The sequence below is a fragment of the Rattus norvegicus genome, chromosome 8 (genome assembly GCF_036323735.1).
Source record: "Rattus norvegicus strain BN/NHsdMcwi chromosome 8, GRCr8, whole genome shotgun sequence".
NCBI classification, from domain to species: domain Eukaryota; kingdom Metazoa; phylum Chordata; class Mammalia; order Rodentia; family Muridae; genus Rattus; species Rattus norvegicus.
Window position 1 is genome coordinate 73,935,927 of NC_086026.1, and position 14,938 is coordinate 73,950,864.

The 14,938-nt window shown below is 49.1% G+C and overlaps 1 protein-coding gene across 26 annotated transcripts in view; it reads left to right on the forward strand.

The window, feature by feature from the left end:
• Positions 1–14,938, forward strand: part of Megf11 (multiple EGF-like-domains 11) — a 325,661-nt gene that overhangs the window by 148,359 nt on the left and 162,364 nt on the right. For all 26 annotated transcript variants that reach the window (XR_005488258.2, XR_005488259.2, XR_010054415.1 and 23 more), the window contains one exon: positions 7,960–8,052. Coding sequence is in view for 23 of the 26 variants with exons in the window: in XM_039082458.2 (XP_038938386.1) it covers positions 7,960–8,052 (93 nt within the window). In the remaining 3 variants the exon portion in view is untranslated. The remainder of the gene's footprint in view (positions 1–7,959; positions 8,053–14,938) is intronic.

The following is a 14,938-nucleotide window of genomic DNA, read 5'->3' on the forward strand; positions in this document are numbered from 1 at the left end:
TGTACACACATATTTGTATGTGTTCAGCTCCCTCTCTCTCCCTCTCTCTTCCTTCTCCTGTCTCTCTTTCTCCATACACTTAGTGGAGTTTGTGCGTGCGTGTGTGTGTGTGTGTGTGTACACATGTGTATACACATGCATGTATGTGTGGAGACCATAGGACAACTTTGAATGTTGTTCTTCCAGCATTGTTCACCTTCCTTTTACTGACACATAGTCTCTTAGTCGCCTGGAGCTCACCGATAGGCGATGCTGGCTGGCCAGCGGCCTAAGGGATCTGCCTCCCTAGCACTGGGATTATATATATGCGCCATCACACCTGCCCTCACTTACACATGTTCTCAGGCACAAACTCAGGTCCTCTACTAAGGTATCTCTCACACCCCTCAAGCTTCGTTTGAATTGTCTCCCCCCAAACCAAAGGCTGCACTAGAGCCCCGCACACCCAGAGCTAGAGTGGTGGTGGGTCATCCCCCAACCCCTCCATTTTATATTTCATACAGGGGGGATGGAGGTCTGGAGGAGCTCCAGCTAAGTTCTTATAACAAGTCAGCACCAGGTCTGGCACGGCCGCTTGTTCTTTGCCACCTGAGGCCCAGGTGGTGAGGCGGCATATGGACAAGAGAAGCCGATTAGCATTAGGCATGTGTGGGCTCAGACCTTAGCATGGCTCTGGACCAGACAGGCTTCCAGTAAGAGACAGAGCGTTTAATGAAGAGGATCACTGGGGAGAGTTTAATGGTAATGTGGTTGTTTTTATAAAAGCCAAGAGAGGGCTGCAGAAGTAGCTCTGTCCGTAGGGTGCTTGCCTGCTGTATGTAGCATCCTGGGTTCTCTCCCCAGCACTGCATAAACTGGGTGTGATGGGGTGCACTGTAATCCCAGCACTTGGGAGGGAGATGCAGAAGAATAACGAATTCATGGCAGTTCTCTGCCGCACAGTGAGTGTGAGGTCAGCCTGAGTACCTGAAGCTTCGTCTCAGAGGAACGAACGTAGGCAGGGAGTGGAGAGTGTCTACCCTTATAAGAAATGGCATCGCATCTATCTGAGGCCCACTGCCACCCCTCAGGCCTGAGGGCTCCCCAAGACCATAGACCCATGGTGCAAACCCTCTTCCTGTCTCTTGCTGGTTGTTCCCACAGGCTGGATCCAGAGGCTAGAGGATGAGGAGGCCTGGGACGCTGTCCATGGAGGTCAACCCTAGGCACAGGGAGGGGGAGGAGGGCAGGACGGGGTGGAGACTTTCCCAAGGGGTCAACACTGGCTTGTAGTCCTGATTTGCAGGGGAGGGGCTTGTGTCACTGACAGACCATGATATAGATACAGGTAGGGGAGGGGCGGTTGAGACAAAAATGTCTAAAAAGGCTGGAGGAGGAACAAAAGGATGAGGAATGGGAACCCAATACTTCTCTTCCTAGCCAGATGTGCAGGTTATCTGGACTTCTCGAGGGCATTTTCCACTTGGCAGAGGACCAGAACCTAAGATTTGGGCAGGGTATGCAGAGAGGAAGGGCTGCTTACACAACTTCATTTCCTGTCACACTCATGCCACGTGAACAAGGCATTGATCACAGCACAGGTCTTCAGTGACTCTTCCGTGTTACCAGTCTCTGGTCCCAGGAGAGAAGGGTGGGACTGGATAGAGTATTAGTCAGCATAGTGGGTGCTGCAAATTCTGCTGCCTGGCTGGGTCTCGCTTGTTCCTTTGGGTGAACCAAAGCTAGACTGACTTTCTTTCAGATTTTCTATGTCTTTTGGACTTGTCTTATTGTCTGGTCATACTGGGGAGTTAGTTCATGATAGAATAGAGGAAGAGGAAGAAGCCTTTAACTGTCCATAGTCCACTTCCCTCCCATCAGGACCTTCCAGCAGCAGGGACCATTCCCACATACAATGCTTGGGATTCAGTGTTCTGGGCTCAACTGACCATCCGTCTTTAAAGAACTTCTCCACACTGCCCTTAATGTTCAAGGGCATGTATGGAGATGTGGAAATTAATGGATATGCCTGTGTGCCAATAAAACTTTATTTACAAAAACATGCATCGGGTCAGGCAGCACCATTTGCAGAGGAAGGAAAGAAAGAAGCTCAGTGCCCAGCTCTAGGAAAGGGAAGCAAGAGGGACTAGAGTAGGTGCATCACCTGAGGCAGGGATGGGCAGGAAGACAGCTGGTGTGGTCCTTCACAGAGTCTGCCTTCAGACTTTGTAGGATGTAGTCCTGATTTAAAGTTGAAGACACAGGGCTGAGGAGGATGAAAGGCTTGGTGTCTCTGGCACGGGTGCAGTTGTCCCCTCTCTCCTTCTCTATAGCCCACACCACTGTCTTTTCTAGCCACCTGGCTTGGGGGTTAGTCCATTGTGAGCTAAGAGACAACTTAGAGACTGGATGGCTTCTCTGTGAGCTTGTTCTGAGGCAGAACTCCCTGTTCATGCTACACTGAGCTCTGCTAGGCCGGAAGAGTGTTGGACCCACAGACACTGAGCATCCACTTTGTGGGCGCTTACCAAAACTGAGGAAGAAGCAGTCTATATTCCCTGGAGACCTCAGAGGGGATCTCCCAGCGGTTAGCATCTGAAAAAATTATGATAGTGAACTTCCCAAAGCATGCTGGGTAGGCCTCTGGTTGAGTTTTGCCTTAGTTTGGGTAGTGTTGCTTTGATGAAACACCATGACCAAAAGCAACTTGGGGAGGAAGCATTTATTTAGTTTGTACTTTCACATCATGCTCATCAAAGGAAGTCAGGATAGGAACTCAAGTGGCGCTGGAACCTGGAGGCAGGAGCTGGTACAGAGACCATGGAGGGGTGCTGCTTACTGGCTTGCTCCCTATGGCTTGCTCAGCCTGATTTCTTATAGAACCCAGTGGTGCCAGCCCAGGGATGGCACCACTCACAATGGTCTGGGCCCTTTTCTAGCAATCATTAATTAAGAAAATACCCTACAGGTTTGCCTACAGCCTGATTTATAGAGACATTTTCTTAATTGAGGTTCCCTTCTCTCTGATGACTTGGGCTTGTATCAAGTTGACATAAAACTATGGCGCACAAGATGAAGATACTTTGTGGAATCTCTAGCCCCAGCATATAGAAGGTAATCAGAAAATGGAAGCATATAGGAAATGACAATGTGGTGGCAGCTGTCACCTGACTTAGACATCAAGTCCAGATCCCATAGTATATACCCCACAGGTGTATGTGAAGATCCTGTGGTAAAATGACTGTCTCTGTCTCTCTCTCTGTCTCTCTGTCTCTCTCTCTGTGTGTGTGTGTGTGTGTGTGTGTGTGTGAGAGAGAGAGAGAGAGAGAGAGAGAGAGAGAGAGAGAGAGAGAGGGAGAGAGAGAATGTTGTGGGAATATGAAGAGGTTTCAGCAGTCAACAGCTCTTGCTTTTAGACACTATTTGTGGGGTGTTCATCAAGTGTTTACTTCTGTATTACGGTCATTTACTCAGTGGGGTGGGGTGGGGTGGGGAAGGGGGGCATGCACGTGCTGCAGTGCATTTGCAGAGATCAGAGCTCCATTTACAGGAGTTGGTTCTCTTCTTCCCCCATGTGGGTTCTAGGGATTGAACTTACATCAGGTTTTTGCTCTCATCCACTGAGCCATCTTGCCAGCCCCAAAGCATTTCGTTTTATCTTTTCAACAGCTATGAGGTAGGTACGACTGTTCAAGGCATGGAAGGGGGTCATTTGCTTATAGTAGTGGTGGAGTAATGGTAGTTGATAAATCTGCTAACAGACCCCTGCAGACCACTTATCATGGACCACAATGAAGGATGGGAGTGAGGGTAACTCTGTGCATGTGCGTGCGTGTGTGTGTGTGTGTGTGTGTGTGTGTGTGTGTGTGTGTGTGTGTGTACGTGCTATCCTCTGGAACTGCTCTTTACCTTGATCCTCACAGTCCGTGAGGTGTAGCTTGTCACCATCCCCCACTCAATGGAGAGAGGGTTGGCACATAGGTGGAGGTGAGCAGAGCCACTGAGTAACTCCTGCAGGGCAAGCCTCTGTGTCCTGGATGCCATGTTCTAACTCACCAACCTGCTTCTTAGCAGCAGTGTTCCCAGTATGCCAGGAGGTTGGCAGACGATAGAAGCAAGATTGGCTGGGAGGGCAATGAGGAGGGGCTGAGGGAGAAGTTCAGATTTCTTACTAGGGCTAGAGAGTGGGGGTGCTGCCCACTCCCCTTGACTCGAGGCTGGTCTCGAGTGTGCACTGTGGTCCCTGCACATGAGCATGGACATGCAGTGGAAAGAGAGACTTGACTAAAGCCTCCTGGAAAGCTGCAGGAGCCAGATAGAGGGATGGAAGGGTCCTAACCCAGTCCCTCCAGACGGTCAGCTATATGGCATCAGGAGTCAAAAAAGGAACCTGTTACTTCAGGGACAGGTGCTGTGTGAGTCCCAGGCATCTGTGGAGGGGCTGCTTATCACTAGCTCATTTGAGGTTCTGGGGTTGGAGTTAGACTGCCCAGTCTCAAGCCCAGACCCACACCCACACCCACACCCAGACCCATAGCCACACCCAAACCCAGCCTTAGACTCAGACCCAGACCCACACCCATACACATTCCCACACCAAGCCTTAGACCCAGACCCAGTCTCAGACTCAGATCCACACCCAGACCCACACACACACCCACACCCAGGGGGTCATGTCATCTTAATGACACTAACCTTCAGGTGACTCTCCTCCTCTCTTTCCCCAGGTGTTCAAACAGTAGCTCAAATGCCAGATCTAGCAATCCCAGCCCCAACTGTTTGTCATCAATATTTCAGGATTCAAACATCTGTCTAAACAACACCTATGAAATATGAATAGGTTGAGGTTTTAACAAGCAGACAGTGTGGGCACAGCAGCAGGACAATGAGGAAGGGGGGGACAATGAGGACTTGAGGAAACATAGGGAGCCTGGCCACACCCTGCAAGTTGGTCTGGGTCATGGGAGTGACTGCTCTGCATGTGTTGGTTGGACACCAATGTTCTGAACACGGCTAAGCTAGGGGTTGTGGCTGCAGTATGCACGGTGGTGCTTGACAACCTGTACTCAGGGTCTCCGGGGTCCTGCAGGGGGCCAGGAGAAAAAGCAGTGCTCAGAATAACCAAAGGCCATTCCTGCTGCTCAAGGAGAGGACACAGGGGTTAGGCAAGTGTCCAGGTCTCTGGGATCTGAAGAGACGGATGGCAGATGGGAAACTGACTGAACCCTTGCTCTTCTCTCTTTCCCCTTTCCAGGGGTCAAAGCCCCTCCCTCCCCTTGCAGGATGCTTAGGTCTAGAAACTGGCTCTGGCCTATCTCCCACTCTCACTGACCTCCCCCATCTCCCCGCCCCCGCCTGTGCTGTGTCTTGGTCCTTATGTTCCTGTTCCTTAGCCAGGATAGGGAGATGCTGAGTCTGAGTAAAACAAGAGCTCACAGTCTAAGCACACTGTCCACCCTTCAATGGCCTCCATCTCCAGGAAGCTCACCCTGCATTCCTGACTGTCTGACAGGCCATGTATACCTGAGATAATGGGTCCTAGAGCTCGGTTTCCCTGTGCATGCAGTGAAGGGGCTGAGTATGACATTCTCTTTTCCTGAGGTGTCTTCCATACCCGACATCCTGCAGGTTTGGAATTTATAAAAGATTCCCACTACCTCGGCATAGACCCCAGGGTCAACGTTTAGGCTTTCTGTACTCGGGGAAGCAAATAGCTGGTGTTGTCCTTACTAAACTGACAAGCTTTGATCTAAGCAGGTCTAGCTGTACATCTCACAGGGTCCTCAGCCTACAGGTACAGTGACAGAGGAGAGAGAGCAGCAAGGTCAGCATTGGGAGCTGGCAGGTTCCCAGGAGCTGGCATGAGATGGGGAGGAAGAGATGGGCACCTGCTTTCCTGTGTGTTTCAGGGACATAGATCCGTTTGAACCCATGTAGAAAGGGTTGGCACAGCAGTTGGCTAGGGTCTTGGTAGTACCCATTGGCAGTCTCTGTGGCTCTACGTGAAGTTGGTCCCAAGATCCAGAATCAGCCTGATTCCCTAGTCAGGGAGCTGGGGGAGCCATCTGTAGGGATCTCCAGCCCTGGGGCTGTGCATATATATCCTTAGCACAAACCAGGGCGCTCCTCCAAAGCCACTTGTTTAGATTGTGTAGGGGCTGACTGACCTCTGACCTGGTGTCTCCCTGCTTGGGGACCTAGACAGAGCTAAGGCAGAACCTATAGGAGAAGTAGCTCCAGGGCCAGCATCTGAATGAAGGGAGGGCTAAAAGACCCCACACCCAATCACAATGTGGCCCATTGTCACACCAGAAAGCATATAGGCCAGGCAGGTGGGTCAGTGGTAGCCACCCTAGACTCACCCTAGGAGGCTACCTGCTCTTCAGCCCAGGCCAGAAGCAGACAGCAAGATGGATTCTCACTGCTTTGAGAGTAAAAGCCCTTTATCTCAAACCCACCCGGGAGATTGACAGGGTTGATGATAGCTGCTGATTTCCCGAGCTTGCAAAATTAGTGAGGGTAGCTCGTGGGGGTTTTCTGTAATTCTTGGCTGATGGATTAGGTGGTGGGGCAGATCTCTTGAGGAGCAAAGGGTGACCTTGGAAAATGTGGATTCTATTGAAAGGAGAGAGCAATAATCTCGCTTCCTCACACAGGCTGTCAATAAGCCTCCTCGGTGCCAGTGCGGTGGACAGAAACTTTGCTCACTGCCTAGCCTAGCGGCTCCCGGGCTGTAGCATTTGACTGCGTGATAAGAAATTACCAGGCACTTTCTAATTACAATTATCATCATCGTGGATGTCTCTCTTAATTACTTTCTTATAATTAGCTGTTGCCTTTCCCCCTCAGCATTTGTATACTTTGCAGATTTGCTGACATTTGAGAACCCCAAAATAGGGATGTTTGAGGAGGGGGGCAGGAAGGTGGGGGCACAGTGCCTGCTCTTGCCAGGCAGCCTTCTACATGAGGGCTTCACTGGGGAGGATCTGGAGCCAGTCAAAGGTGGAGGGGGCAGGTTTGCTGAGCGGATGTGGCGGGAGTTTGGGAGTGTGACCAGGAGCTCTAGCACTGTCCAGGCTCCACAAACCAAACACTGAAGTTTTTGTATTTTTACATTTATTTTGCCTTTAATCACGTGTGCATATGTCTGTCTATATGAGTATATGTCGTATGTATATGAATGCCAGTAGAAACTGGAGTCACAAAGTGGTTGTGGGTTGCCAGGTATGGATGCTAAGAATTGAACTCAAGACCTCTGGAAGAGCATCCAGTGCTCTTAACCACTGAGACATCTTTCCAGCCCCACCCCCTACCATTCCACCACCATTTTTCTTTTCTCCTTTTTCTTTTTCTTCTGTCTCTGTCTCTCTGTCTCCCTTTGTCTCTGTCTGCCTCTCAAACTCTTTGAGATAGGGTTTCTCTATGTAGCCTAGGCTGGCCTCAAATTCATCTTGTTCCTCTTACCTTAAACTCCTGAGTCCTGGGCTCACCGGTGTGTGCCACCAGAGCTAGCCTGAAGGAGAGAGATGGTGCTTTATATAAGTCGTGTAGTCCACCACCAGCCTCCAGCTTGCTGTGCAGCTGAGGATCACCCTAAGCTCTTGATCTTCCTATCTCCACCTCCTGAGTGCTGGGATTAGGTGTGTGATACCAAGCATGGTTTATGAGGTGCTGGGGATTCTCTGTTAACTGAGCCACATCTCCAGCCCCGGAAGGAGATATTACCAAAAAGCCAAGGCTGCACTGTCTCAGGCTGGGGTTTCATTTTAAGAAGTGAGGCTGGGGCAGACACAACGCCCTCTTGTCAGACCCACTTCAGAGTTAAACAACGCAGGTCATATTAAATTTGATGTTTATCCACCAAGTGAAAGATACGTCTGAAGCATCCTTAGCACCAGGGACCCCTGACAGAGTGGCCTCTGCTCTGGGCCCAGATGGCTGGTTCTCACTGTCTGCTTTTCTCTCTTCCCATGCCCTCAGCTCTGTGCACCGAGGAGTGTATGCATGGCCGCTGCGTCTCCCCGGATACCTGCCACTGTGAGCCTGGATGGGGAGGCCCTGACTGTTCCAGTGGTGAGTCTGGGGACTTTGGGTTCTGACATGGGAGGAGGTGGTGACATATGCAAGATTATTCTTGTGTCAGGTGGGGATGGCTAGGGGTTTCAGAAAGAAGCCAGCTGCAATTAGTGAGCGACAACGTTTGTTGGGGCCAAGGGCTCTAGGGGATGGAGAGGTTTATGGCATCTGTGAGGGTTGTAAATGTAGAGTTGGAGGGGCCATCTGCATAGTTTACTTTCGAGGACCCACCTCTGTGTATGGTCTTTGAGAGTTGGGATGAACTTAGGATGTCATGTGTACCTGTGTATAGATCATTAGGCCTGGTCTTTGGTTTGGCTGGTCCAGAGAATCAGTTTCACGGGTGCCCATGGGTGTGCAAGGGGCTGCTGTGTGAGTCTGGTGATTACCAGAATATGTCTATGTCCCCTGCAGTAGAAGGGGACACCCCTAGGGGGAGGACTCTGTGTTCCTATGTCTTCGTGCATGGAGAATGCCCACTTCTCAGAGAAACCTGCCTGGTTAGGAGGCAGGCACACCTGTGGATGGCCAGTGCGCCATACCAGCATGGTACGCTCCCTTTATTATGGCACTGGTACCCTAGGGGATAGGTGTATGTATCAGCCAAAGCTTCAGAGACTCGCTGCTGGGGGTACAGCTGAATCCTCCACCTCCTCCGCTTCCAATGGCCTCAGATCACCTTCTTCCGCAGGCACATCCTATAACCAGTCAATGGCTGTCTAATGCTGTGAGCCTATTGGCTTTTCAGAGGACTTGAACAGTATTAGAGCCTCATTTGCTTCCTGCTTTGAGTTGCGGTAGTCTTTTTAACGGTGACTTTGAGTGAAAATAGACTCAGGCCAACTCATTACAGCTCTAAGCCTCACTGTTTGTGCATCTTGGGGAGCTACCCTTGAGTCCCCTATCCCACAGAGGCTGTGACCATTGTAAAACCTTAGAGATTCAAGTGTCCTCACTTGGGCCTTCCTTTTGCTTAGCTCCTTTGGGTCTGTGGAGTGTGGCATGGGTAACCCGTATTTTATGACTAATATCTGCTTAAATGAGTACATACCATGCATATCCTTCTGGGACTGGCTTACCTCACTCAGGATGATATTCTTGTTTCATCCATTTGCCATCAAAATTCATGATGTCTTTGTTTTTGTATAGCTGAATAGTATTCCATTGTGTAGATTTCGGACCCCAAAGGAGATTAGGATCTCCACAGGAAGAACAACAGAGTCAACTAACCTGGACTCTTGGGACTCTCAGAGACTGAACCACCAATCAAAGAACATACACGGGCTGAACCTAGGCCTCCCCACACATATGTAGCAGATGTGCAGCTTGGTTTTCATGTGGGTCCCAAACAACTGGAATGGGGGCTGTCCCAAAATCTGTTGCCTGTGCATGGGATATGTTCTACTATCTAGGCTGCCTTGTCTGGCTTCGGTGGGAGAGGATGTGCCTAGCCTCACAGAGACTTGATGTACTGGGGTGGGGATATGGGGTTTCTACTTGCTCAGAGGAGAAGGGTAGGGAGTATGGGGGAAGGATTGTGGGAGGGGGTAACTGGGAGGGGGTAACTGGGAGGGGGTAACTGGGAGGGGACAGTGAGTGGGATATAAAGTGAATAAATAAAGAACAATTTAAAAAATGTAAAACCAAAACCAAACAAAACGAGAAAAACCCTTAGAGAGGGGAATGGTGGGTTCACACACACTGACCTGATATAGTTTGTGTGCTCTCTCCTGCTCTCTGCTGGGCCAGGCAAATCTAGTTGTTGTCTTTTGATATGCAGATTTGATACACGATTCCTATGTCTAAGACTGGCCAGGGCATTAAAAAAATGCCAGCTGAAAGAAGGCAAAGGATGTGGTTTTGTCTAAGGTCTTAGTGACTCTCCCGGATCAAGGGCGGAGGGCATATCTAGTTGGAGCTTCCAAGAAGTCCTCTGTAATGTGTGTGGGACCCCCACATGGCTGCACAGTCTCCACCAACACCGCTGCCTTAAAGAAATGCTATAGCTGGGAAGGAAGGCTAGACAAGAGAGAATGAACCCGAGGGATGTGTGAGTTAGCGTTCAGCCAGCTTTCCTGTGAAATTGAATTCCAGGAAAACACAATGGGGGAACTGTCCAAGGGCATGTCCTCTGTCCGTGTTTCCTTTGATGTAATTTTGCTGACAGTGGATCTTTGGGTTAGAAATATCGGACTGGAGCGAGTGAGCCTGCTGGGCTGGATCTACCTGCTGCTGTTGCTACCTCTTCCTAAGGGTAAGGGTTGCCTGTAAGGAGGAAATGAAGCCTCAGTCTCTCAAAGGTGTGTGCTTACAGCTGACTCAGTGTTATGTAGACAGTGGGTCTGGAGGGCCCTCTCTTTGTCATCTCTGGTTGCCTTTGATGAATGGGATTCAACGGTGTTGAGCAAGTCTTGCACCAGAATTAGTTTACCAATTACCAGGGCTACTTCATAGAGTAATACAAGGATAATTCAACCCCCTGTGTCATCATGGTCAACCCCACAGCTTGCGCCCTCTCCTCTAAATCCTCCTCCTGAGCTGAGGGCCATCATCTCTGGGTGACTACTGGCTTACCTGCTCCTTCAGATCTACTCAAAGGCATATCCCACCTGAGCCAAAGAAAGTCCTAAGAGATGGGGGTTCTGGATGAGTCTGTTCTATTATTACTGTGAACAAATACCTGAGAGAAACGATCTGAGAGAATGGACATATTTCAGCTCACAGTTTCAGAGAGTTCAGTCCACAGTTGCTTGACCAAATATCATGGTGGTAGGAGTATATGGGAGAGATCCTTTACCTCACGAAAGACAGACAGGAAGGAAGGAAGGAAGGAAGGAAGGAAGGAAGGAAGGAAGGATGCCAAGGACAAGATACCCATCAAGGACTCAGTCCTTGTCACCTACTTTCTCCAACTAGTCCCCACTTCCTAAAGCTTCTGTCAACTCTTGAATAATGCCACCATCAGGGAGGACAGTTCAGCACATGAAGCTGTGGGCTACTTTCTACTCGGTCTGTAATAGCCCTAGTTCATTTGGAGGGGAAGCAGCACATGAGTAAGGGAATTCTCACTTCAGAGCATTGGAAGTGTGAGGAGTATCAGGCTTAGGGCGTTCCAACCTTGGCTTGAATCCTTCCTGAGAGGAAACTCACTGCCCTGTGCAAGCTCATTGTGACCATTGGGAAATCCTCCATTCTCCCCAATGGAATCATTTCTTTGCTTCCTACTGGTTGGTATTTGCTCACAGTGAAGACTAGAGCAGGCTGATGGATTGCCGTGATCTTTTTCTTGGCATGCCTGGAATTTTTCCCAAGGAATTCATTGGACAAGGCCACAGGCTGTGGATATGGCGTGAGTCATCCCAGGTCAGAAGGTAATAACCATTGAGGTTATGTGGAAGAAACGGGGGGCCTTCTCCGACGGCTCAGCCGTTCCGTTATTACAGGACAGCCATTGATCTCCTCCCTAGCTTTTCTCTGAGATATCTTATGTGATATCATTTGGGATGCCTCCCATCTGTGTCTTTTTTTTTCTGTAGCCTGCGGCCTTTATTTCCCATTAAATTATCGTTCCTATATCCAAGCATATAACAGGCTTGCTGTGACCAATGTTGAAAGGGAACAGCCTTGCTGCTGTCTGTGCTGCCATCGATTGCGCTTGACGCCCCCACCGGACACTTTCTTGTCTTCTTATTTCCTCTTCACAGCACCCATGTGCTGAGGAATTGTTGGGCTTATTTTACAGGTGGAAAAGACACAGCACAGAGAGGCTTTAAGTAGCTCTCATCAACACAGCTAACCAGTACACGGTGAGAGCAGATCTAAGTAAAACCCTGGTCCCCAGGAAAAGAGGCGAATGTTTGTAACCAATGAGCTGTCTCTCCCGCCCCTGAAATAGGCTTTCAGTATGAAAAAATAGTTACTCTCAGGAGAAGGAACAGCCTATTTATAAGCTCTGACCCCAAGACACGTTGTTGGGAGAGAAATCAGTCAGGAAACACAAATATGATCAGATTTAGTCTAAGAGTTGCACCCTGCTTGTGTTGCTGGACATCCGTCTGCCTGCTCTGCAGCGCTTGGGGAGGGGCGGCTCTCCAGGTGCAGAGTGAGTTCCTGGAGCGCTCAGCTTGCGTGTGTGCATGAGACAAGAACGCTTCAGGTTGTCTTCAGTGGGAAACACTGGGCTTGCTTGCTTTGGAGTTTTTCCCCCTTTAATTTTTAAGTCATACCTGTTCACCTTAAAAAGAAAAATCAAAGTTTACCAAGAGCATGGACTCTGGGTCACAGCCCCATGTTCACCTGTTCTGGCCTTTGGGTAGTGGTGACGGTGGCATTTCTCTGACATTTGCATGCAGTGCTGAACCTGGAGCCTGCGTGCGTGCTAGCCCGAAATGGGCTCTTCTAATTAAATCCCAAGTTGTACACTCATTTCCTTGTCAATAAGCGTTAATCTCCTTTAAATTTTTAATGGCTGTCTAGACTTCCATTCTATGGTTTACTAAGTGTACTTCAGTAGGCTTGTCTGGTGAGCATTTACGTTGTTTCTGATCCTTCCCTGTCACTGGATCCTTTAGGCCTGTTAGATATAAAACGGAATTTTTCACAATTGAGGAAGTACAAGATGCATCTGAGCTGGGTCAGTTGGCAGAATGCTTGCCTGGCACTTATTACCGTGTATTTACCCCTAGCTGTGTGAACTGGGCATGTTGGCAAAAGCCTCTGACCCCATCACTCCAGAGGTAGAGACAGAAGGGTCATCCTTGGCTATATTGTGAGTCTGAGGCCAGCCTGGAATACATGAAACTCAAAAGAAAGATCAATAACAAAAATACCCTTTTAATGTGCTATTGGTCGACACTTTAACACTAGGTATACAGCAAAGCCAACACATGCACTGAGGAATCCTTTGACCTGGAGTTGATGAGAACTCAGAGTACGGGCAGAGGAACCTGACTATCCTTGAAGAGGAACATCGCTCTGAACTTGAGCTTGGCTCTCTGGTAGGGGCCTCCTGTGCCCAATGTGTACTATGTAGTCTTTGAAGCCTACCCAAGGCAGCTGAGTCACCCACAGACACCTCTTTGTTCTAGAAGTGCATATGAAGAGCCAATGAGATGTTCAGTCGGTGTGGATGTTCACTGCCAAGCCTGACAACCGGAGTCTGACGCCCAGGATCCACACAGAGGAAGGAGAAAACCAACTCTTTCTTACATGTCTTCTGACCACTATATATGCACATGCATGTGCATACACATGCACACATGCGCATGCACTCGAGCACACACACACACACACAGAGAGAGAGAGAGAGAGAGAGAGAGAGAGAGAGAGAGAGCGAGATGAGCAAGCACTTGGCAGCTCCATCATGTGTGATGTATGCCCCCTGGTCTGCAGTCTGCTGGGTAAAACAGTGCTGTTTCTAAGTGGCCAATGACTGATCACAGCCAGTGACATAAAGACAGTCACCACAAGTCACCTCCCTGAAGATTTCCCTCTATGCAAATTTTGGCACAGACCTTCCAAGAATATTCTAGGGAGTTTTTCAAAATCTTGGGATTATGTATGTGTGGAGAAGGGCCTGGGGTCCTGGGTGAAAATGTCGGAGCCATTCTTCTTGCACCTGTCTCTCCCTCCTCCCCTCCAAGGCCCAATTTCTTCAGGGGATAAATTCCCGGAAGTGTCAGTGAAGGATGTAAATATCCGTCATCTGGTACCTGCCCCTGCCCTGCCTTTTGCAGCTGCCAAGGGATGGAAGGATTAATCATTTTGACAGTCCTCAGGGGGACAAATCTGGCTCTGAGGTGGGGATGGGGCTCTCCATGCTCTTAGAGACTTACAACCCCACCGCCTAATTTCTTTTAAGGGCCGTCACTAATTTCTTTCTGTTCTGTGTAGGCAGGAGGAGGACGGTCTCGCTTTACGGATTGTTTGAGCTCTTCGACCAAGCAATATGGGAAAATGGAGTGGCCACATGTTCAGCCATAAACCTGTGTCCCATGTAATAACGAAGCACGAAAGAAAGGGACGTCAGTTTATTCTGGATAAGGACAACAGAGTGGCCCTCATTAAATTGCACGAGGCTCACGAGTGGAGATAAAGGGGGAAAGAAGTTTTGCTATATTGAATATCTAGCTTTTTAAAGTAATTAGGAATATTAAAGCACTGACAATGATTGAGATAGAAACATTATTCATAACTTTTATTTCCGTGCTGGGCAATGATCCAGTATATTTCATTTATGAGGTTTGAGCTGTAAGGAGAAGGATGTGAGCCAATTCCTAAATTAAATATGCCCTGTTAACTTTTATAAATGATGCCCCAGAATTAACTTGGAAGTTTAAGCTTTCATTGTATTATTTAATTATCTTTCCTAAGCCCCACTTCTCTGTTCCCAAGGAGGTTTGGGGTTTGGGTTGTCCACAGTACAGTGGGATTTGGGGTTTGGTCTTAAGGGATCCTCAGAAGAGCTGGGTGGGATCAGAGTACGAGAAGCTGCCAGTCTCCCCAAGAACCTTAGTTGCCTGAAGAATCTCTTCTGTTTTTGTGTCTCAGGGAAAGCCTGTGGCAATAACTGCTCAGCCGTGTCCCTCAAGCTCCTCCCAACTCTGGGATCCTGGGCTCTCGGTGGGCCTGCCTGCCCAGCACCCCTGAGGAGTGACTGCAGCAGGGCCCAACTTCTGCCAAGTCCAGGGTATTATCTTAAGTAGTGGTGGGGCCAACCTGTCTCTATGTTAGTTTTGCAAATAAAATACCAAGCTGTGGGTGTGACTGAGTCAGTAGAAGGCATGCCTCACATGGATGGGACACTGGCACTCAGGTGGTACAGGCAGGAGGTTCAAGAGTTCAAAGTCATCCTCAGACACAATGAGTTCAGTGTGGGATATAT